Source organism: Scophthalmus maximus, chromosome 15 (genome assembly GCF_022379125.1).
Source record: "Scophthalmus maximus strain ysfricsl-2021 chromosome 15, ASM2237912v1, whole genome shotgun sequence".
NCBI classification, from domain to species: domain Eukaryota; kingdom Metazoa; phylum Chordata; class Actinopteri; order Pleuronectiformes; family Scophthalmidae; genus Scophthalmus; species Scophthalmus maximus.
In genome coordinates this window covers 14,267,860-14,292,500 of record NC_061529.1, presented here as the reverse complement: position 1 = coordinate 14,292,500, position 24,641 = coordinate 14,267,860, and the positions used below count along the sequence as shown (strand labels likewise).

The window sequence follows — 24,641 nt, the reverse complement described above, 5'->3', positions numbered from 1 at the left end:
TGGCGTCACGGGCGAGTCGGGACACTTCAGGAGGTCACACACACACACATGCATGCACGCAAAAGTCCCCACCGGGTATTTGTTAGGCAAATGACCCAGGGTGGCCCGGCTGCAAACACAGATGCCCAACACCTCGACCCACTGTAACAACACCCGGGGGGAGGATGTCAAAGAAGATGCACGGGTTCATTTTTCCCTCACATTCACATACTTTCCTAATGTAACACACAAGGCTCTCTCATGTGTGACACTTTCTCCTCATCAGTTGCTTGGACCGAGAAGGTTTTCAGAAACCCTCGAGGGGTGGAAGACGTCGGTGTTTCCAGTTCAGGAATGTTCAATTTTAATGTCTGTCACCGAGGTGCCTCAGGGGACTGTATTTTAGCATCCAACCCAGGCCTGTCGCCGTGACCACCTTTTGTTGGACAATGTATATATATATATCGTCTTAGAAAGTATCGCGACAAATGATATAATTGTCATTTTACGACAAATTTTTTTTGCCGCTCAATCGTTGTAGCTTGCAGTTTTGGCCTAAATTGGTCTTCGCACGTGCGATTTGTGTCGCTGCTGAGAGAAATGTGATCTAAAAATGCAAGTAGTCCTCAAGCAGACGGTAACGCCTCGGAGCACACAGAGCAGACGAGAGGATAGAAGCGGCGCGGCTGGCTGGAATGCTGCTGACATTCATTCTTGTGTCAACAAACACGCATGTAAATACAATGGCTGTTGGAAATGATCGAAATCAGAATCAGCTATATTGGCCAAGCATGTGTAAACAAACAAGGAACTTGAATCCTGTTTCCCGTGCCCTTACTTGCACAGAATAGACTTACGACAAATTACGATCGGCTTCATGTTCATGTATTTTGTACGATTAGTCGATAACGCGATTACCGTGACAGGCCCTGGTCCGACATACCTGACGTAGTCTGAAACTGGTAGTATCTCTCTCTCATCTGCCCTTGTTCTGCTGTAGTCAACTCAGATGAACAGCAGTTTGGTGGAGAAAGGCCAGGAAGTGTTAATTGCCAAAGTAATTGTGACAGTGGATCCACTTTACCTGTGGCCGCTCATGGAAAGGCCCCTTCTGTTTACCATGACTACGCTCGGGGCGCCGAAACACACAGTGGCCGAGCGGAGGAGCATACCACTCATTTTTGTATGAAAGGCAGTTATGGATTCCCCGTCCGTCCTCGACCCCGCCAATGATCCGCCGAGATAAGCCACGGATCAGAGACACAAATTCAGCAACGGCTGGGAAAGGAAGGCCTCGCTCCTCCGCTGCAGGTGGACGTGAGAGATTGCTCACACACCGGACACTTGTTTAGCAGCTCGGAGCGCGTGTCCGTCGAGTTTTGAGCTGGATTTGACCTCGGAACATCAGTAAGGTTGTGTATGGTATAGGCATCGTAGGTTCCCTGCTGCCACCGAGATGTCTGGTCCTGATATTCGAATCCCTGTGTTAGTGCCACGCTCTGTGAATTTGGCCATACTGTCTCCACACTTTGAAAGTCAGTGCAATGACCAGTAACGCTGACGACTAAGAGCGGTTTCCATTGCTTCCGCTGATTGAGATCTGAATGAGTTGCTCTGTTCATCTTAAAATTCCTTCTGCGCTTAAATCCAGCCGGTCAACAAAAGGCTCTCTCCGGAGCCGGCCGCTTATCCGCTCCTCACCAAACACTGTGTAGTGTTCTTCTGGTGACATGTTGGCCTCTCGGAGCTTTGCTGTGGCTCACTGGGTGGGTGGAGACCAGCCGGGAGTGACAGCCAAGCCTGCGGCTGCCTCTGTTTTCAAATGGACACCACATATGAAATATTACACAGCCCTAATCTTTCATTTTTCCTGTGTATCCAAAACTGGCTCATTTCACCATTTTTTCTCTCCTTTTTTGCCTCCACGTTTAGGTAAATGTAAAACACAAAAAAAATCACGATAACATAAATTGTAAGAATGTCATACAGCTGCTGTTATGGGATGATGTCGTGTGATTCATCGTGACGGCCATACCACACACTGGAGTGTCATGGATGACGCCTTGCAGTGTCATTGTGGTAGCTGGCAAGATGCTTTTAAGACAGGAAGCTGCAGCGCTGAAGTCCAGACATTTTTCCAGAACTTTTCTGAAGGGGCTGCATGTGAGAATGCAAATGTCCACAAATGTCGCTGCAGACATTTTCAGGAACTTTTCCTGCCAGCCCCCGGGTAAAGTTTCTGAAACCTGAACGTTCCGTAAATGTTCCTGCTGTTACGAACGCGTCCGACTCTGACCGGACCCAGTTTTTATGGACATTATCCTTTGCTTGTAGCTGGAATGCAGCCCCCTCGTGTGTCTAATGGATCACACCTCTCACATCAGATAACAAATACATTCCGGGACGGCTTATTTACATGTATTTTCTAAAATCCACACCCATTAGACCTGTAATTATAACTGCTCGCTGGCAGCGGACAGCAGACTCGTCGTTCGGTCTTGTGGTTGGGTTGATTGTTCAGTGTGTTCAATGAGGGCAGGTTATATTACCCCGAGTGGGGGGGGATTGGGTTGCCTCTGTACTGCATGAGAAGACTTTCGTTACCTCAGGAACAAAAGAAGATGAAAGGGAGATCATTTGCTCATCTGTGATTTACTGCGATATCCGTGTCTGTGAACGTGCTCCCAGTTTGTCCTCTGCCGATCGCAAAGAGTTATTCCCACTTGCCCGGAGTCGGGATTCTCACTCGTGAAAGTCGTGCCGTCTTGTGCCTGTTTGTGAGCCTCCCCACCCCTTTTTGAGGTCAGGGCGGGTGGGGGAGTGTGTGGTGTGTCGTCAAGGCTGGTTGGCCCAGAGAGGCTGCAGTGTTTTCCGTGAACCCGTATGAACCGAGGAGCTTTTCGAGTCGAGATTTCGAGTGTACAGGCCGTGCTACCTGGCTGCCACCGTAAAACATCCGGTGGGTAGTACATCGAATCGTCACCATGTCAATCACAACACAAGGGGCCGGGAACAGTCGGAAGTTGAGTTGCTCAGAGTGTGTGTTTTAGTGATGCCAAGGGTGGGTGTTGGATTTCTGTGTGGGCCGCAGATCAGCAAGCGGATTACGGTACGAGTGATAATGATGCGGTAGTGGAACGGCCGTCGCTCATTTCACACAATCGGCGCAAGATATTGTAGCCATGCAATTACTTTTCAACCCCTTTCAATGGTGATTATGGGGAGACTAGAACGAGGTACCTTTTTTTCCTTATTAGTATGCTGCGGGGCACCGTCCTGTCCTCCCCTGAACCTCCCCCACTAATACTTCACGGCACATTGTCAGGCCTGTCCCTTCCACTCTCTGTGAGGCCGGGATCTGCTGTTTTCAGTCTGATTACTGTAAGCCTGCGCGGAGGGAGAAGATTGGGACACACCGCTCAATGGAACCGTCAGCCAAAGAACTGCGAAGCCAAAGACAGACGCTCACAGCAGACTACAAGTCTCTCTCTCTCACCACACTTTGCTCCAGGCTTTTGTTTATGGCTTTCAGCCCGTTTTTTGCGGAATGCCGCTTGTCATCAAGTGTGCTGCAGAAAATGTTATAAATTAAAAAGCCCCCTCGCCGAACCGGGGTGTTTGGCTTAGGAAGCGCTCGGCAACGCACACAATTATTTTCTGACAGATCTCTGGTTTTGCAAGATTGACGTGCGGATCAGGAAAGTTTGAAAGAGTTAGTTGTTGTTTATTTTACCAGTTTGAAAATAATTAAATTATAGGAAGTGTGTGATGGACAAATATTTACACTTTTTCTTGTTGTCATATGCCGTCTCTCTTTCTCTTTGGAAGTTCTATCATTCCTTGATTTTTTTTTTTCTCTATATCTAGGTGATGTATGATTTGTGCATTATTATGCATTTAGAGCTAATAGTCCTTCTGCAGTATGAAGTGGACAAATCCTTGTGAAACCTAGTTACTTAAGAGTTAATGTACAACAGTGTCAGTCTGAAGAACCTCGCGGTCGATGTTTAAAGCGCCTCTATAACAGCCGTCGAATTGTCCTCATGGCTGAACATAGATGGCAGTTTATCCTCCACAATATGGCGTACCATACGTACTGTCAACACGTTTTTTTGATCTCATCACTGTCTGTTCTTTCAAATAGGTTGTTATGGACACACGGGTGAGCAAATTGTCTGCATTACAGCGGCAGCTCCAGATGACTGTTTTTCCTGTCTGCAGAGCACAGCTCGGCATCCCCCGGCGTGTAATGACATGCTCAGCTGAGTCTGTCATCAACTCGACGGCTGAGTTTTATACCTTTCCGATGTTTCCTGCTCTGTCCTCGATCGCTACCCCGCGAATAAGACGCTTCCTTTTGTTTTACCAAAACACCGAGCAGATTGGCCGAGGACAGTGTGAGTGAATCACGTGGAATGTGTTCCTGTCTTGCCCGTGAGGTTTTCGCAAACCGCACGTGCTTGCTTGCTATACTTCCCACAGTGCATCACTGTTAACAACGCCGCTGCAGTATAGACATGTGGCTACAGATCGGGAGTGGAGTTCTGCTGAGCTGGTCGTCTCTCTCCATGGGGGCGAGCCAGGTGCTCGTGCGGTGCTCGCCGCCACATTTGAAGTCGCACCGCACCACAGGCCGCCCAGGATGTAATTTGTGGAAAGGTGCATTTAGGTTTTCTCCATGAAGCAAACAAAAAAAAAAGACTCATTATAAGACTAATTATAGACGAGAGGAGGATTGGAGGTATTTGCAGACAGGCGTGAGAAAGTGAGAAAGGCCGTCTTTGCCTCTCAACCGAACACTGATGCAATTCATTTTGTGTTGGCTGAAGGCGTATTCAAACTTTAACTTTTCTCAGACAGAGAGGTTTCTCTCTTTTTGTGCCCCGCTGTCAAAAAGAGAAGCACACCTGAATGTTTCCCTTCTCTTACCGTCCCTCCCTTCCTTCCTGTTCCTGCTGTCCTTGAACAGTGCGTTCAAAGGGAGAGATGAGTCACTTTTTTCAAAGCTCCTGTCGGGACTAGGCTCCTCACTCCTAAATGTGCCAGTCGTGTAACCACCTGTTTCACTCTCAATGCAGGACTTTTTCTCAGGCTCACGAAGGCATCGTCGTCAGTCAGGCTATACAACAACTGCAGCCGCTTCTGTCCCTCTCCTCTCGATTGTCTCTGCTGTTGCTCTCCAGGCTATGCATTCTCTACCTGCCTCCGTTATCTGTCAGCTGCACTGTGCTCAGCAGACACAGCCCCTGTGTGTTCACATCCACTGTTCTGGCCTTGTGCCCCGTGAACAGGGTGGAGGACAAAGAAGCTATGGGTTTCCCATTATTCGCAGACAAAACAAGCTTTGAGGCCGAGTCATCCTCTGCATCTTGTTTGCTATAACAGTAATAATAAAGTAGACTGTTGTTAACTTAGGTTGCGGTTCGTGTTGAACTATTGGGATTTGCAGAGAATATGGGACATACATGCCACAACAATGGCTGCTTTTTGCCACGGTGATGATGTCATGAGTCTGTCATCTGTTCGTGTGGATGCTGCTAGGAAGCCGAAGTCTCTCTTTTTTTCCAAGAGGAGGCCTTTGACAGAAACTGTCACCTCTGGATACGAATTGTACATCAGCAAACAAAGGCCGTGCTGCAGAGGAATGCGACGTCTCTCATGCCCATGCAGGTCCACAGGTCTCTCCTGCCACAACATGCTAATGACATTTCCCTGGGCCATAATGTTTGGTTGCCATCAAGTCCAAATGTCACTTTTGATGGTTTTTTGTAGACATTCTGCCACCCTGGAAAGTTGTGTCTGGATATTTTTCCGGAGTTTGTCGTTCACATATGAAGAAAGCAGGAGGTAGATAGGCCGGGTCAGAACATTCAGGCGAGAGGTGGTCATGACATGGCGTTTGAATTATCTGGTCCTAAACAGCAGAGTCTTTTTCTGTCCCTCTTGGATCTCGTTGTCTTTCCGAGTCGCCGTCTTTGTCAGTATCCTCTGCGTGTATGCCTCCTCTTTTTCACCCTGGCAGGAAAAGTTCCGGAAAATGTCCGGTGTAATAATTTGCGGACCTTTGCGTGCTGACATACGGCCCCCTCCAGAAAAGTTCATGGAAATGTCCAGACTTCAGAGCAGCTGTAGAGCTCTGCACCTGAACTGCTCAATGTAGTTGATTCTAGTCACGTCAAGAGCCAAGACTCATGGTAGAATATAAACGCGACAATGTTCCTGGCCTTTAGTTTACGTTGACATATTTTTTCGCTGACTGTGGCATAATATAACCGTTTTGATAAATCAAGCGTGACTATATAATTTTCCTGAGCTTGAACCAAAACACCTGAAATTTTATGAAGTATCGTGTTTATCCTTAAGAAACGGTATCTACCCAGTTGATTCAATAACTAAATTTGCCAATTATAATAAAGGCTGATTTGCATAAACTAATAGGATGTATGTCTACTCTCGACTTGTTTGCTTTTCTTAAGCTTTATCATCACAACAAGCATCACTTAACCCCCCCATTGCTTTTCTTTACATTGTGGTTACTCCACAGGCTAGGGCCTATTCAATAGAATGGTGGCCATTGGCCCATTTATACCCATGACATGACTCACGCCCACAAGTGGCAAATGAGTATGTTGTGTACGCTTTAAACATGTGTCGGTGTCAACAGTCCTCAGGAGCACTGTTGCAGCCTCTTTTGTTTTCATTCATTTGTCAGAATTAGCCACGGTCCAGATTCTGGTGTCGACACAAAGGGCACCAGACCGTGACCACAACACAGCCGCGCTCCTCCGCTGACGATCTGCCGCTGTGATTAAGTAACATGGAACAACAAGTGCGGTCGGGCTTTTCGGCGAGCGGAGCGGCTGACATATGCCGACACCAGAAACGCCCGAGTCATGATGCAAGGAAACATTCTCGAGTGCTAACTCGATTTGGAAACACTGTGTGCGTATCGACCCACCTATTTTGCCATTACGTTTTTTTGATGGCCTTTGTTTGTTTTTCCCCTTTTAGGAATGTCTGCCGGCGTAGTTGATCCCCTGCACGCAGCTGTCTGAAGAGCTTCGGCAGTGGAGGAGCAGCAAGCATGGATGTGGAAGACTTTCCTCCCCCACCTCCTGAAAGTAAAGTCAACAAAGCTTTTGTCACTCACACTTACAATGACCCCTGCCCTCACCGTCACAGAGAAACTTGAGGCCTGACAAACTTTGGCCGAGGGAGGATGTTGCACAAGGGCCGGTTAGCTCAGTTGGTTAGAGCGTGGTGCTAATAACGCCAAGGTCGCGGGTTCAATCCCCGTACGGGCCACTGTTCTTTAACTAAGAGAGTCAAGGTTTGCAGAATTGATATTGTTATTGTCTGAACTTCACCAGCACTTAAGGTCAATATAGGAATGGTAACAACCAAACCAAGTTCCATCTTCGGACATGTAATTTGTTAATGTATAGACAGAAGGCTGATCATAATCATTCATATCATGGTCATACTGTTTTATTATCACGTCATATTTCAAGCAAAAATAGCCATTATGTAGTTCGAGCCTCTAAATTGTGAGGATTTTCTGACTTTTAAGCTCAGTAGCTGTGATTTTCGGACCGTTGCTCCAACAGAGCGAGAAATCTGAAGATGTGCCGCTGGCCTTATTGAGATTGACATTTTGGACTGTTTTCTGAAAATGTATTGAACATCAGCTTTATGGAATAAGTGAGAAAACAACTGGCAGATCTACTTCTTTAAAACTTGACACAGTTCACTACGTCGTGTCACATTGTGCTTTGTTAATGAGAGTTTGCGGTGTTAGATACTCCGCTGGTATCACCTGTCTAGCTTCTGCGGGTCAGCTCGTTGTCAGAGCTGATGAAGCTGGACAGTACGAGTAAACAACGCAGATTCCACTCCTCCGCCGCTCTGGAGTGTGTGGGCAGAGGAGCGAGGGAGTGAGGCGGGTGAAATGTGCTGTGCTGCTGTGAATACCAGACAATGTGCCTCAGTATTTGACTGAATACTCCAGCAGCGCACACACACACACACTCACACACACACACACACTCGCGCGCACACACAGCCCCCGGGGATTGACACAGCCCAGAGAAATGCTTTCGTCTTCTGCTTGCCGGTCACTCGCTTTGTTACCAGGGCGATGCTGGAGCGGATCGTGACCCAGTGACTCATTGAGCGGACCATTATGTAGCAGTGTGGAGATAAGCCCACGGAACAGAATCCATATTGTGGTTATTATGAATTGACAATGGGACTCTCGGCTCGTCCCTGGTTGTGTGTGTCAGTGTGCGTGTACAGTATATGCGCCGGCGTGTACAGTACATTCCCTCCATGATCTCGTAGTTTGTGCTCTCACAAGGACAGAAATGTAAAGGTTTTACACGACAATTATCGAATGTGTGGTTATACACGTTTGTGTGTTAACACCGTAAGGTCAGCGTCCCAGCACGGTCTCTGTAATTAGGCTGCTTGGCATGCACACCCTCACGGCCAACTATCAATGTGCTCGTGCACATACAGTTGCAGATGTACTATTGAATGGGTAGTTGTAAGTCCAATCAGATCAAATCCTGCTCTGTCCCGGCACAGTCGAGTGTTTCACATTGACACCACAGAGGGGGGGGGTGATTGCAAATCAGGCCTATTGGCATGTGCTAATTGCTAAACATCGTGCAGTCCTGCAGTACCACGGACTGTTAGTCGGCTGACCCTGCCTTATCTCTGTGGCCCACACCATTCATTATTTCGCAGATGGAAAAAAAAAAAAAGAAGACAGATACCATCTCTGTTTCCAGTAATGCCCTTTACACTTTCTCTTGCACCTTTAAGTCCACGGGCGCAGATGGACTCGGGGTCACGGCGGCGACCCGAAGCGTTAGTCACACACCGTTTCCTCGCGCGCTGACTACAGGGTGGAACAGCTACCTGTCAGAGCCCGAGGGGAATGTGCACTGGTGATTTAGCGCTGGTGTACATTGTTGGGAGCAACTTCAAAGCTATTGGCCTTTTGCTGCGGGGAGTCTTCTTTAAGATGACATTTGCTTGTTCGCCGTCAGTGGACCACTCAGGCCTGGAGGCTCCACACAGCTTGTTGCAGCGGTGACTGCTGTTTAAGTTGCTAAGTGTGTGTAAAAAGAGAACCGTAAATGTCAGCGTCGGGGTTAACATTTAACAGATCTTGATTTGTTCAAAGGGAAAGGGTGTGGCCTAAATTTTAGTCTCCTGTCTTCTTCTACCATAACATGAAGATTTAAAGACTGACAAATCTTTTATGTTGTGTTGACGAAGACAGTCATCTGTGAGTGGTGGCCCGGAGGGAGGGGAGAGGTCAAGATGCCGAAACCCGGGATCGAACCAGGGACCTTTAGATCTTCAGTCTAACGCTCTCCCAACTGAGCTATTTCGGCCTGTTGTGGTTAGATGAGGCATCTCACGGAGTGCGCTGGAAATGAACTCATCAAAACTTGGGGGAAATTACTGTTTTCTTTGGGAGCACGTTCAGGATATGAGAGCAGGGCTTTAGACTGTGAGCTAATAAAGTCAAGCTGTGGCTACCGATGAAAGCGCTCACAAAGAATCCGTGGTATGCGTGTGAGCAAAACTGTAGCATAGATAAGACTATCGACCCCAGGACTTAAAGGGACCTCCCTAAATATTGGCTCCCTGCTGTGAATCGGAAAGTCATCAACGGTTTGGAGGTAATGAGGTTCTCTCTTATTCAGTTGAATAGCATTTGTTTTGTGTCTGACTATGGAACGCCTCCTGTCACCTCTTCAGACGCACAAATAACATAACGCCAGCCTCAGTGGCTGGTACTTGTCACTTATGTCATGGGACCCCCCTCTATGTAATAGGCCTTGGGGCTGCAACTAACGCTTATTTTCATAATCGATGAATCTGCCGATTGTTTTCCCGATTAATCGATTATTTGTGTGGTCCATAAAATTTCGTAAAAATTGCGAAAAATGTTGACCCTGTTTCCCAAAACACCAAGATGATGTTTTGTTTTGTCCTCAAACCCAAGATATTTAGTTCACTGTCACAGAGAAGCGAAGAAACCAGAAAATATTCACATTTAAGAAGCTGAAATCAGGGAATTTTTACCTTTCCCCCCCATAAAAACTTCTTGAACCGATTAATCGATTATCAAATAGTTGGCGATTAATTTAGTAATCGATTACTAATCGATTAATCGAATCAGCCGATGGAAGTTGAGCCCGTGCATTCCCTAATCCTTTCACCCTCCGCCTCTCGCCCTTTATGGAGATTCACCGGTTCAGGGCCATGCTCCGTTCGTCGGATCAGAAGTGATGCGTGAACTCAGGCTGTACTTCTCACTGTAAGGGAGTAACAGCACTCTTTCCTGCCGCCCTAATTGCGGCGTGGAAACTGGAAATTCATTTGTTGCTCCCTTCCTGTCGCCTGCCAAGTGAGCGATGTGACGTGAACGCTCTGTATATCTTAGAGCTCGGCTCTGCTAAGCTGTTCTGGTGCGAATCCTTCATGTTGAAATCTCTTTAGAAACCATACTGCTGTAGTAGACCCCACCCTTAATTACAAGTCTGCATGTGGCTCAGTCCTTTAACTACAACAGCCACCCACAGTGTATATTTTAATAGTGCATTCTTTAACATCTCTAAAGTAGTCGTTGAGTAAAATAATATGATTATTGGCTTGAATCCTACCATAATGTTGTGTGGCATGATTACCATACTTTCATCCCAGAGTTATTATTTAGTTTCTTTTTGTAATTTGTATGTTCTTGGGTTTTTTTTGTACAAGGCTAATCACACTTGTTGACTGACAACTTTTCAGAAGCTCAGACATTAGTGCTTTTTGTGTGCGGTTTGCTGGATTTGCTTTCTATGCGGTAACTTAAGTATTCAATTGTAATATTCCCATAATCACTACACATTGTTGTGAGTGACTCTGAGGATTCTTCTTGCAATATGGTTGAGATAATGTTTATGGGTGATGTAACATTATGGCACTAACAGCAAGCTGAGTAGAGATGAAATCTCAACCAGTTGTAAAACAACCTTATTATCTCATGGTATATATATAAGTCATCATATTGCCCAACCCCTCTGCCTGATATTCTATGGGTCAGTAACATAATTCCGCACTCAACATCTCTGAATCCCATCTCTGTTTTCAGTGTTGGCAGACAGTGTCCCGTTCGCAGACGAAGACGATGGCGAAGCCTTCGACTTTGACGACAGCGGTGATGATGTCGTCCCCGAAGCCGACCGGCTGCCCCCTGCACCTCCGGTTCCTCCAGCCCCCAGCAGCGGGGACGGTCTGCTGGCCAGTCTCCCCGACCCCCCAGCACCTTCCCCCACACCCATCACAGCTCCATTATCAGTAGACACGAGCGCAGCAACGGCAGAGGGAGAGGGCTCATCTGCTCCTGAGGGGGCTGCCGACACAGAGTCCGATTTACCTCCGCCCCCGCCCCCTCCTCTTACTGGTGACGCAGAAACAGATCCTGCACAAACAGGTTCGCATCACAAAAGTGTTGATATTTTTATTGTCGGCGGAAGTGGAGTGATAGTAGACTGCCCCACACTACGGTTGTGACTGCATTTGATGCCTTTTAATATGTGTGTTTCCTGTCAGTGGTGAGAAAGTCTCCACATTCTCCTGTCATGTTGTGTGGACATTATCCAGCTCGCGTCCAGCCCCTTCGGCTCAGGGCCAAAGCGATGCTGTGCAGTGGGTCCGCCTGTCTCCCCAATGACACCTTGTATCTCTTGCTGCCTGGTGCTTCAGGTTGTCTGGCTTTTATCTCAGAAAGTTGCGACAGCAACAGCGGCAGCAGGCAGGGCAAGGCTCTGCCTATTCTCACTCTCTCTAGGGATGTCCACACTGCACTGATCTTTCAGCTCATTCCCCCAATAGATGGACGACACACCTCCATCTGCTCCCACTGTACAAAAACAAAAACAAAATGTGATCCCTCATCTGGGATGAAAATGGCAGTTATGTTTATGTGGTTTTTAGCAACCAGCCTATCTAAGTAAAATAGTAAAAGAGCACAGTGATAAAGTATATCTCTGACCAATTTGCTTAATTGGTCAGAGAAGTATTGATGATGCTCAAGTTATCAGTTCAAACCCCGTCCCACCATAATGAATATACAGTACAGTACAGTGAAAATTACAGCTGTGGCTCTTGTTTGTTCAGAGAAATTATTACTTTGTGGTGTCTATCAAAAAAAAAGAGACAAATTTTACACTCAGTCTTTTTAGATCTGTCTATGGTTTTTCTTGAAAGTATATTAGCAATCTAATTAATTACTGCATAATTACATATAAGATGATAATGTAGTTTGTAATTTCAGCATTTTCACATTTTTGTGATGCATCTCTACTCAGTTCTGTAACTGGGACTTTTGTCTGTAATCATATAAGTTAAATGCATCCGATTCCTCTCAACCAGACCCCTCCATCGATGAACCTCCCCCTCCCCAGGCTGTCCCGAGGACCTCCTCCCAGGGCAAAGTAAACCCCTACTCTGTGATTGACATCAACCCTCTCCAGCTGCAGCAGATTGAGAAGCAGCATGGCCCATCCTCGCCGACGTCCTCGCAGATGGAGCCCAGAGAACGAGAGGAAGAGGCCCACGACGTCGACACGAGTCCCGCTGGCGTCACCTCAGGGTACTCGGTCCCAGTGCCCTGTGGCTACGCAACCCCCTCCGGTGTACCGCTCATCACACCCGCTTACACCACACCCGTCATCATTCGGCACCTCTCCATGGACGAGGATGGTAAAGTTCTGAAAATACTTTAATATCTAAATTATGATTGATAAAAAAATAAAAACAGGTCACCCCGAAAAGTCTGTGGATATCTGGCGGCCTAGGTAACAGCCATGAACTAGGACGTCCCTGATTTGATTTCAGCCAGGGACCCTTGTTGCTGTCATTCCCAGCCACTCTCTCTCTCCCCCTCATTTCCTGTCATCTCTCCACTTCCACCTTAAAAGGCGGCCATAAAACAACCCTAAAAACACTCGAAAGCATAAAAACTCTGTTTATGTGCTCTGTTTGTGTAAATTTTGTACTTCCAGCGAACCTCTCCTCATTTCTCGCAGACTGTGACACGTAAATGCTGTCTCAGCTCAGCTGCTTCTCTGCCGCCTCCTTCCGTCTTTCTCTTGTTTTTCCTAAAGCCCTGCCACGAGGAAGTAGGGCCTAAATTTAGCCCTCCCCAAACGATCCGCGTTGGCCGTGAGGATTTTTCCGGTTTCCCTAAAATCCTGCAGCGGCCTGTGTCCAAGCCTGTGTCCCGGGGCTCTGCGAGGAGTCTGATTACACTGTAATTATTTCGCTAAGGTCACAGTGAAGGAACCAGATAGGAATGTGTGAATATGTGCAAAACTATTTGCATTCAGTGTCCTGTTGTTTATGATAACTGAAGGTCGCGTTCGTCGTGTCATTGAATTTCAAATTAGGTTCATGAGTATATGTATGTAAGATATAAGTGTATGTGACATGAGTTCTGTCTATTTTCTGTCTTATTCCTTGTGTGTGTATTCATGTCGTGTTATGTATTATGTTTTTATGCCATCTTAGATTATACATCAGAGCTATAAAAGATTGTAATCAAACAAAAAAACTAAACCTTACTGTATTGTAGGTAGTGTAGGAGGCAGTGAATCATTAGTGACATCTGGTGGTGGCTCAAGAAAATAGTTAGTTCTAAATAGGAAATCGATATTTGTTATTATGGTGTATTTTTTTTGAGGGGGGGACAACAAACCCCAACACAATTTAGTTCTGTAGTGACGGAAGTATCCTTGCATAATATTTTCTCATTTTCTTCTTTCAGTCACTGTGATCGGGACCGGCAGCACTTCTGTTGACAGGTGTGTTACAGCCAGAGCATCAGTAGCACATTTAATGCAATCTTTTACAGAGTTACAGTTATTGTCTCCTGTGAATATAATATAAAAGTGCTGCTATCGTCATGTCATAGATAAATATCACCATTAATTAAGAACAATGTAGAATAGTTTCTTTGTTGTCGGACAGAATGCTGACTGTGATCATGGAGTTTAATTGTTTGCCCATGTGTGTCTTTTCAAGTGTTTTTAGTGAAGAGTATCCACCTATTAAAGAAGAGGACGCTTTGGCCAAATGGGCGTCAGATCCTGCCAACACTGCGTGGATGGACAGTAAGGAATGATATTCATAATGAATGAACATCTCGTAAAGATGCACGTGTGATTTCCAGAGAGAATACTGGTGTTATTTCAGTTCTCTTCTTTGCTTGCTTCTCTAAACACCATCTTCTCCTTCAGTGTGCTATTATCTCCTCTTTTTTTTCTTTTCACACAGCTGCATTCCCAGACACTTCCTTCCCCGTTCTTTTTGAGGAAGCAGACATTTCTGTGTGCCCGTCTTTTAGATCCCCCTCATATTACATGTAGCGTCAACATCTTTTATTATGTGACATAAGAAACCGCGCATTGCCTCTTTTGAACGTTTTTGTTGTTGTGTGGTTCAGATCCAGATGAGGTGATTTACGATGACGTGCCCCGAGAGAACTCTGACTCCAACACAGGTCTGACAAATTTCTTTTTCATTCATTTCTTTTTCAAATTTCTTTTATTTTACTTTCTGTCTGTAGCCTTAAGCCTTTCAGCGCTGCTCACTTCTAGTTTCCTTGGAGTTTTTACAAAGTACTTTAATACTTGATACTTGAAACTCATTTTTTCTGTTGTGACATTGTGGCTATGTCGAATGTTCTGGTTTACAGTCTAGTACCATTGCAATTCAATTCAACTTTTGAAGTGTAGTGTTGCAGTGGCTGGTTTCAGTAAAATTTTCGTTTTTGTTGAAGTTGTGACCGAAAGAACCAGAACTTATGATGCAATTTTGCACAATGCTGAGGCATCAAAGATGTAAACCTAGCACATTTCCTCTCTGCAGAAATTGAGTATTTTAAGCTTTTCAAAGTTAATATTTATCTATTATATTCTGTTCTCCATACACAGTTAACGTTTATGCTAATATTTAATAGAACACGCATACATTGTTCTTTAGGCCATAATTTACATTAAGGTAACAATTAGTGAAATGTAGTATTTTTAAATACATTTTTTTATGGCTGCCCCGGTTTTTCGCACAGATCCAGATGAGATGATCTATGACGACGTGGAGCTTGGCGAGGAGGGGGGCTGCAACAGCTCCCTTGACAACGGATGGAGCTCGAGCGAGTTTGAAAGCTACGAAGAGGCCAGCGATGGGGAGGGTCACCTTGAGAATGGCCTGCCCCACGCCTTCATGAGAGGGAAGCCGCCCCAGAGGAAGACCCATGTATGTAACAATCAACTCCCCCCTCCCAATTCCTCCCCCCACAGTATTTCTCTCTCTGGATTATAGCCAACAACCAAATCCTGTGTAAACATACTGTACATGTGTAGGTTGGTGGATGAGAGAGGGTGATAAAGCAGGAAGTCATTTTGATTGTAACAGTGGAATTTTGTAAAAGGGATTATATTTTCTCTTGTATCCTCCACATATCCACTTTAATACAGGCTGTCATACCAGAGGTCAAATATTTGTTAAGAATAAGTTGTAGTTTTAAGTTTATTTGAGTGCAATGAATCCTCTTATCTTGCTTGTTCTTAACGTGGGCATGAATTATTTATAGAACTAATTGTCAATGATACACAGTCCATTTGAGTGTTTGATGTGGAATCATGTGGAATCAACCGTCCATTTGCTTTCTGCAGATCTGAGAGGGATCATTCTGACTAATGGTCAGGCGGCTGCGCTCTGTGATGGTTTGGCTTGTGGTTTTGAGAATGTAACTTTTTGTAAAATTATTGTACCGCATTAATAGAAAGAAAAAAATGTTTTAAAATGATAATCAAAGACCAAATGCCTTTGATATAAGGTGAAATTTTCCCTCAATAATTGGAAAGTGTGGTGTCAATTATTCCTATTCCAGTGTGTTGTGGAAATGCATTTTGCCATATTTCACTGACACCCTAAAAGGATAAAACTGCAAAAGGACATCAGATCATGGGATGTCATGCACACTAATTAATTTACTATATGTTGTCATTCGTTTGAATGGATTATTAAGCAATGGGACATTTCTGCTGTCGGCAGTCTCGCAAGCGACTCGCTGTGGCTCTCCGGTGCGAGCTCATTCCAAAAACCATAACCTGTAACGCTTGCTCTGCTTCTGTTTAGCTCTCTCAAGATCTGACTCGCTTGAAAGAACACTATGAGAAAAAGATGAAAGATCTAATGGCAAATACGGTGGGAACGGTAGAGCTGCAGCAGCTAAAACAGAAACACGAGCAGAAGGTAAACTGCCCGAGGCTCACCTCACCTGCCTGCGCTAGGCAAAGTAGTCCCGCCCCTTTCCTCTGAGTCTAGCTAACCACTGTACCTGGTGCCTTCATACTACTCTGCTGTGAATGACTTGTGGTGGTGGTACTGGTGATGGGTTTGCATACAATTCATTTGCCTCCCTGTTTGCCGCATTGATATTTCTCACTCTAAGCTCATGCACCCGAGGTTGTAAAGCCTATATGGTTTCTTCTGGAGTAACAGTTAAATTCAAAAATTGAAGCAACAGCAATTTAATTTGATTCAAGATGTTTTCAATAAAAACAACATATTGTAACATACAGCAAATGTTAGTGGCTTTTTCATTGTCTTTCACTGTAAATCAGTCTTTATGTACATAACCTGTGTGTTTCTTTTAGCTGACGTCTGCTCTCGTCTTTTCCCCGATCTACCGTTTACGTTCATCCCTGCTATAACACTGCTTCTTTCTTGCTTAGCTCAGTCCGGTAGCTTTTTTTGTTAACACCAGGTTTTAACAAAACTTCAACTAAACTTCACCTTGGATTGAAATTCTCGTCTGTGAAAACTTGTTGTGTCGCTCTTGCGATTTAAATGATTAATGATTCGTTTCGTCTCGTCCAAGATGCAAAAGCTGGTGAAGGCAGCTAAGGATGGGACCAAAGACGGGCTGGAGAAAACAAAGGCTGCCGTGAAAAAGGGACGCTCTTTCATCAAAACCAAGTCATTCTGTCAGGGTGTGTACTACATTGAAGACCATTAGCTCTGCTGTTTATCTGAAGTCATTGTTAATGTGAAGGTTTCTCTACTTTACTAAAAGCTAAGGTCCGTCCCTTCAGAATGTTTGCTTGATTGCATTTATCTTTTTCTGCTTTCATCCTTTAGAGAGGAAGTCTGCCTGTTTTGAAGATGAGGAGTCTGAACTCTTCATCGAAGTGGACTGTTTCAACGTTGAGCCAGTGCTTTGTGAAGCACCAGAGGGTCTTTCGCAGCAACAGGTAATAAACATGCCCTTTCATCCCAATTTATGTAACTTATGTGAATTTGCTGTTTTAGAAAACCGTGCCAAATGTTCAAACACCAGTGGTTTTGTTATTTTCCTCCACAGCTGGTGAGGCGATGCATTTTGGGATCTATTTTGGAGAGCGAGAAGAACTACCTTGACGCAATGAAGAGGATACTGGAGGTAGGGGAGTGCGGCTTCTGTATGCATTTGCAAAATCCGCTTCTGAGTGTTTGTTGTTACAGTTCACATTGTCTGCTCTTTCAGCAATACGAGAAGCCCCTGTCCCAGATGGAGCCGAGGCTGCTGAGCGACAGGAAACTGAAGATGACCTTCTATCGCGTGCGTGAGATCCTGCAGTGCCACTTCCTGTTCCAGATCGCGCTGGCGAGCCGCGTGGCCGAGTGGGACAGCCTGGAGATGATCGGGGATGTGTTTGTGGCATCGGTAAGCCGGGGCTATTTTCAGAAAGTCCCTCAAAGTAAATGACACAACACTTTGCTTCTTTCTGGCCGACGCAACGCCACCATCTGCAGGATGATATGATATTTATAAGCCTTCACGTACCGTTGCCAATTATGTGATGCAATGTGTACCTGCAGGTAGTTAGTGTATTGAAAATGTGTACGTTTCTCAACAGTTCTCGAAGTCTATGGTGCTGGACGCCTACAGTGAGTACGTGAACAACTTCAGCAATGCGATGGCGGTGGTGAGGAAGACGTGCGCGGCCAAACCGGGCTTCCTGGAGTTCCTCAAGGTTTGACAGAAACACAGTGTTCAATTCACTGAACTGCATTGCAGTGTGAAATCACAGATAATGTTCTTGCATAGGGATCTATTTTTCTACCATTGAAACACAGACATTTATTCTCAGTTACTATAGCGCTTTCAGTGGAAAGTGCTGTTGGCAGTAATGATAATAATGAGCAAATCACATTAAATGCATGATTAATATAATTTTTTTCCTTTCCAAAAATACAGACAGTAATGATAGAAAATTTACAGTTTTTATTTGTATTTTTCTATGTACACCTCTAGCATGTATTTTCATCCTACTTCTTTTAAATTCAATTCTTCCTACTGGTTCACCACACTGCAGTAACCGATACTCTCATCTGCAGCATCGACAGGAGACAAGCAGTGACAGAATGACTTTGTACGGCTTGATGATGAAACCTATCCAGAGGTTCCCGCAGTTCATTTTACTCCTTCAGGTATAACAGATTATTTTATTATTACTTATCATGTAAGTGTCCGGTGTAATATGTACTTTCACCAGCAGATGGAGAGCTATACACATAATTCAAGGCTCTTAGTTTGTGTGGAGGGTGGGCAAAGGAAATGCTCAAAGGGGAAATTGTTTCATTAGATCTCCTTGAATCCTGCTTTCATTTCACCGAAATATTCAATTTGCTTGAACCTTGCGCAAAATGTGCCACACTGAGTAGCTTTCTTTGTATATACATGTATAACAGCAATGAATAGCAATCACATACCTTATGTGCTCATGATAAAGGGATTAAAATAGGCATTTATCCTATTATCACATCCTTCATCTGTCATGAGGAAGTGTGCTGTATGAATATAGAAGAAAGGATGAGTAGGAGAGAGTCCGATTCCATCAGAATGCCGTTGGAGGCAGATTTAGGGAGAGTGTTACACGTGCAGGTTTCATTCGATTCGTGACACTGTTGAAAAGCCTCTGGTCCCCATATCAACATATGACAGACGATTGTGTAACTTCATCAGGACATGCTGAAGAACACACCCGTGGGTCACGCAGACCGCCTGCCGCTTCAGATGGCCCTGACCGAACTGGAGACACTGGCAGAGAAGCTCAATGAAAAGAAGAGGGAGGCCGACCAGCGCTGTGAGATCCGCCACATCGCGAAGGCCATGAACGAACGCTACCTCAACAAGGTGCGTCCCTTCCGCTCATGTTCTCTCCCATGGCGTAGGTCTGTTGTTGTTTAAAAAAAAAAATATGTGTAAGACCGTGATAACGTTTTGTTTATCAATCAGTATTTTCTTTTAACTTGCTGGTCGAGAATGTGGTTATATCTGATGATGTAGTCATTGCTCTAGTCCTAGTAGTGATTTTCTGGCAGGCGTTTGATGGTTTTACCGTATGCTGTGGCATTTTCCCTCTTGTCCCTCTGTGTGGGTGGCCGTCAGCTTTACATTTTCTGAAAACTGTACTCCTCGCTGAAGGCCATATTTTTAGCACATCGCTCAACATAACATGTGCACACAACACCAGCTTTCCTAGAGGTATAATTATTTGTCTATCTGCATCCACCCATTCTAGCATCTATGTAGAAAATGTGTTTCCAGGATACCTCCTCTCCCCCCCCCCCCCCCCCCCCCCCCCCCCCGCACATGGGGCAGAGGAGTTTTGTTCCTCGTAGCCTTTAATTGTTCCGAGTCACTGTTGAAAGCCATATATTACATGCTGTTATCTAGAACAAGGGGGGGAATGAAGAGCAGGATGGAACTTGACAAAGGTTGACTGGATTTATCCTTGTTACCAAGAGTTTTAAAAAACATCTGGTTGTGTTCACCCAAAAGATTTTATCAGAGGCTTTATAGCCTGAATTGCTTCAGAATTACAATAAAACCTAGTGAAATACGAGAACAGTTTGTGTCTCAATGCTACATTGCTTCTCTGAACTTGGTATTATTCACAGATACTAGTTACTCCAAACTCCCACTATACGTTGACATACCGCTCTGACTCAACGACCCTCTCCCTCAGCTCCTGAGCAACGGCAGCCGCCACCTGATTCGCTCCGACGACATGGTGGAGACGGTCTACAACGAGCGCGGCGAAATCATCAAAACCAAGGAGCGGCGCCTCTTCCTGCTCAATGATGTGCTCATGTGTGCCACGCCCAATATCCGGTAGGAGCGACCACAAACCAGACCTGTTCTTTATCTCTGCTGTTCTTTATCTCTGCTCCCCCCCCCCCTCCCATCCTTGGGTGCAATATCCTGTAATCCCTGTACAGTCTCTACACTTTGCCTGCTGTAAGTGGTGCAATTAGGGTTTTCAGTAAAAGTCTGTCTTGAACGGAACTCAACCGAAATGGAACTCTGAAAGTGCGGAGAAGGGTGATGATCCTCGCGTGTAACTGTGTGTCCTCTGTGTGACTTTTGACCGCATGTACCCACTGTGACCTGCTATTTAACCTCGAGTGATGGCCCTGCTCCCGGACTTTTCAGCTCCTGTCCTTTAATCGTGACTGGTCACCACATAGGGCCTCTGGGAAACTTGCACTGCCTTTTTCTAGTTTAATGCCGTGTGTCTTTCACACACGAAATCCATGGGCCTCCTCCTCTGACGCTGGTATTACAGTTATTGTTCTCTCTTTCCTGCCTTTCCTAGCTGCCATTTGTTGCACTCCTTTTCCTTCTTCTCACACGGTGCAGCAGATGCATATAGTCCCCATAAACAAGATGCTGACACCGTGAGCCATTGCCACTTTGTCACATATACATAATCTATACATATACATAATATAAATAATATTTTTTTCCCGTCCCGCCCAGATGTCAGGACGGCAGTGGCAGCGGCAACGGAAACGCTCCACTCGACCAGAAGTTCCTTCTGAAGTGGAGCGTGCCGCTGGGCTTCGTGGAGGTGCTGGAGTTTGGATCCAGCGAGGACATGGCCGACAGCAGCCGCTACCAGGCACCTCATTCCGGGGAGAAGGTGGTCATCAACGCTAAGCCAAGTATGGACCACAGTGTGTAATCTCGTTGTTTTGAATCAGCAGTCGACCTATTTGTCACTGAGGGGGGGAAAGGCCTGGTAGGAAAGTTGAGAGAGTTCAGTTAGCTGACCTGATTAGAGAGTATCAAGTAGCTGGGGATTGATCCCTGTATAGGCCTTCTGGATTTGAGACTCTGGGAAAGGAGCCAATAACTGCCGCTCAGGTAACTGCTTGTGCTTAGTGTGCGGTTAATGAAGTTCTAATATGGAACGAATGGAGCCATAGACTTGCACAATTTTAAACAAACTAAAAGAGCTAGTCTCCTCTATAGAAACATTGTTTCCTGCCTGTCTTTTGTAGACTTTTCTAAAATGGTGTTAGTCCTGCAAAGACCCATCCAGCCTATGACAGCCTATTTTTTTCTTCTTCCTTTTTTCCTTCCCTCTGGCCTGCTGGCTGGTGAGTGCAATGATTTCAGTCTTTCCACTGGGTCATCCCCTGTCACACACAGCTGCTCAGCCACTTTAAAAGGCCCAGATCAGACAAACAAGAAGCGTAGCTGGAGTGTATGATTTCGTGGTCACAGCGCTGCAGTTTTTATTCTAGGATCTAGATTTTTCTCTGTGTGTGTGTGTGTTTGTGCTGAGGTAATGGCAGCGCACATTGCTGGGCCGGTGAGTGCTCTGATACTGTATTATCCCTGGTTTGTCAGAGGTTATGTGTGCATTCAAGGCTGAGGTCAAAGGTCCACTCTTTCAGTTGCCAATGGTGATGGGCTGGAATTATTTTCACGGAGCTCGTCCACATTCTCCCTTTATTCTATCACCTGTAGTTCAGTTGCATAAGGCTCAATCCTTTGCCGTTATGTGTCACGGTGTTAAAGTCGGCTCATGATTGATCCTGTGATGTGCTGCAGCATAAACTGTTCACCATACATGTCTAAAATATTAATATTTGGTAACAAGCAAAGATATATTTCAGTTCCAAGTGCAAATTCAAAAGGAACAACTGTAAATTCAACCTAGTGTGACAATGCCCATGTTACTGTATTGGTCCCTGTGCTCTGTGAAGTTGTCATGGAGACAACAACATGTGTGAAGCAGATGCTCCATACAGATCTTTAGATTTGCCGTTCATACACGCTTAATATAATGATAATATAAATTAAAAAGCAAGTACTGTAAGTACAAGGAGAAAGATAAAGACGTGAACCTGAAATACAAAAGCAATGAGTGAAAAAAACCTATATAACAAAATTCCATGTATAAAAATAAAAGGAAGTATGTACAATAAGGAAATATGAACATAAATACATATATCTGTCACAAAGTGTTACATCTGTACAGGTTGAGCGCTGTGTATGTTTTTGTCTTTAAGAAAAGCAGTTTATTGAATATCATTAGATGTTGTGGAAGTTGATTTTGACACAATATGGAAAAACCACAGTGCAAAAAAATCAAACCTTGAAAGAACTGAATTGCTGTATTAGTCAGCTATGACAGACCTTCACTTCCCCCACTGTGGTTTTTCAACCGACTTCAGTTCTGTGTTTGTCTTTGGGAAATTGTTTGTGTGTATTTGTGTGCGTGTATTTGTGTGTGTGCACGCATACTTTTAACAAGTAGAAAGAATTGTTTGTCAGTCCGCTGTGTGTGAGCCAAAAGCAGCTGAGTGAGCAGCCTGCTCGAAGGCCATGAAAAGACTCCTCAGCACATGATGTCACTTCTTTGAGTGTCTCTCTCTCTGGTTTGTCCGTCTCTTCTGTCTCCTGCATGGCAAATCAGACCGCCGCACCGGCTGGTCATTTGGATTTACTTTGTCCTGCTGCTCTCACAGCCAGTGTGCAATTTATAGATAATATTGATGTTTTTGTGTGTGTGTGTGTGTGTGTGTGTGTGTGTGTGTGTGTGGGTGTGTGTGTGTGTGTGTGTGTGTGTGTGTGTGTGTGTGTGTGTGTGTGTGTGTGTGTTTGTAATATGTGTAATTGCTGGGAGGGCCGCCCTGCGTCTGAAGATGCTCCCATGCCTGTTTTGTGAGAAAGGTCTTGGCATTTGGCGCTTTCACAAAGAGCCATTCAGGAAGTTGGATGTGACTTGAAAAGGGGCTGCACAGTGCCAGCGGAGTCTGTGGGAATGGTCGATCCAGTGATGGGGCAATTCTAATCCTCCGCATGTCTCATTATTTATGAGATAATAATTGATAATTTGTGTAAATGGAAATAAATGGTTTACTGATTTATATGATGAAAAACAAAATTGTTGACCAACTTCAAAATACTTCAATTGGTAACACACAAATGAATCAGTTAAGTGAATGAGTTAAGAACTTCATAAGTTAAGCCAATTGAAAACTTTAATTTGAAAAAACTTTATTCATTTGCATGTTACCAATAAATTATTTTAAGTTGGTAATCAATTTTCTTTTCTCGTCGGAGGAGATGGAAGAAAGAAACGCACTGCAAGGAGAGTACAGACAGATCACAGCGACTTTACTAATATATGGTAGAATCAAGAATTGAAAAATTAAAAGTAGCCTCCTGTTTGATTTTGAACTCAAAAACATGTGCAGAGTCGCAGAGTCTTAACTTATGATACTGTCTGTAGCTGAACTGCTATCGCTGCATTTGCTGACGATATGACACATCATGCATGGAGAGTTTATTCAGCATTTCTGCCCTGGCCTGAATCCTGAAACCACCCCCGTCTCTCAGCCTCTACTGAGACCAGTGAGCTGTGGAAATGCCAATAACTCCTTTAGCCAAGGAAATCAGTTCAAACGAACAGAAACATGGTCACAAAAGTGCACAAGACCATCCGGCGATTCACTTCTCATCTGATAATTTTTAATGGTTTAAGTAAATAAGCATTGATTTATTGGCGGGTGGCTGTGATTTGATCCAGTGACATGGATGAAATAAATTAGGAGGTCATTGACCACATCAGTGAAATCCAAATCCATGCAAATATGCTGCCACAGAGTGGCCCTGCTGTGCCCGTGCGTGCGTGTGCACTTGGCGTGTAGCGGTGCTAACGCACGTGCGAGGCCGACAGAGAATCTCTCAGTCCGCGAGCAGCCTCTTTTGCACGAACTCACAGGGAGGCATTTGGGAGGCGTTGCCCTCTTTGACCACCTACAAATGCGTTACCGGGGTAAAAGTTTCCCCCCTGAATGCCCCGCCAGCCAGACCTTCAGGAGAAGGACCGGCCCGGGTTGCCATGGAGCTGGAGCAACAGACCGACATAGTGACTATTGTAGGAGAAGACGGGGAGAAGGAGGTGGAGGGAAATGGAGAAGAGAGAGAGTGGAAGGGCAGAAGCAAACAAGAGCTGAATGTTACAAAGACTCTTACAGTGATGCAGTTTAACTAAGAGAGGAAACACACACTGAAATATTTACAGTTGGTTTTCAATTTAAAAGAATCCTGTACTCGCTAATTGAGTCCTTCGATGCAATGACCTCAACAATTCGTCGGTTGGCAGTTTTGGCCAACCGACTGGCCTGCACTCTGTTCTCTCTGTGGGCTGTTCTTCATGATTATCTTCATCATGACTTTGTGTTTATGTGTTTGTGCGTGTTTCAGTGTGTGTGTGTGTGTGTGTGTGTGTGTGTGTGTGTGTGTG

General features: G+C 45.0%; 1 protein-coding gene and 2 non-coding genes across 5 annotated transcripts in view; 2 read left to right on the top strand and 1 right to left on the bottom strand.

Annotated features, from left to right (window-relative positions):
* arhgef10 (Rho guanine nucleotide exchange factor (GEF) 10) overlaps positions 1 to 24,641 on the top strand; it is a 49,339-nt gene that overhangs the window by 1,225 nt on the left and 23,473 nt on the right. Inside the window, exons 1-18 of one of the 3 annotated variants that reach the window (XM_035610235.2) lie at positions 2,920 to 2,938; positions 6,991 to 7,100; positions 11,135 to 11,476; positions 12,418 to 12,747; positions 13,811 to 13,847; positions 14,068 to 14,156; positions 14,489 to 14,545; positions 15,113 to 15,300; positions 16,186 to 16,302; positions 16,931 to 17,042; positions 17,191 to 17,303; positions 17,414 to 17,491; positions 17,576 to 17,755; positions 17,949 to 18,065; positions 18,430 to 18,522; positions 19,058 to 19,228; positions 20,064 to 20,209; positions 20,858 to 21,042. In XM_035610235.2, the coding sequence (XP_035466128.2) occupies positions 7,064 to 7,100; positions 11,135 to 11,476; positions 12,418 to 12,747; positions 13,811 to 13,847; positions 14,068 to 14,156; positions 14,489 to 14,545; positions 15,113 to 15,300; positions 16,186 to 16,302; positions 16,931 to 17,042; positions 17,191 to 17,303; positions 17,414 to 17,491; positions 17,576 to 17,755; positions 17,949 to 18,065; positions 18,430 to 18,522; positions 19,058 to 19,228; positions 20,064 to 20,209; positions 20,858 to 21,042 (2,392 nt within the window). In that variant the 5' untranslated portion in view covers positions 2,920 to 2,938; positions 6,991 to 7,063. Of the gene's footprint in view, positions 1 to 2,919; positions 2,939 to 6,990; positions 7,101 to 11,134; positions 11,477 to 12,417; positions 12,748 to 13,810; positions 13,848 to 14,067; positions 14,157 to 14,488; positions 14,546 to 15,112; positions 15,301 to 16,185; positions 16,303 to 16,930; positions 17,043 to 17,190; positions 17,304 to 17,413; positions 17,492 to 17,575; positions 17,756 to 17,948; positions 18,066 to 18,429; positions 18,523 to 19,057; positions 19,229 to 20,063; positions 20,210 to 20,857; positions 21,043 to 24,641 lie in introns of those variants that run through there. The other 2 variants (XM_047337703.1, XM_047337704.1) reach the window with 2 other exon arrangements.
* On the top strand, positions 7,211 to 7,284 carry trnai-aau. Its single transcript has one exon. It is a non-coding gene; the product is annotated as a tRNA-Ile (tRNA).
* On the bottom strand, positions 9,311 to 9,383 carry trnaf-gaa. Its single transcript has one exon. It is a non-coding gene; the product is annotated as a tRNA-Phe (tRNA).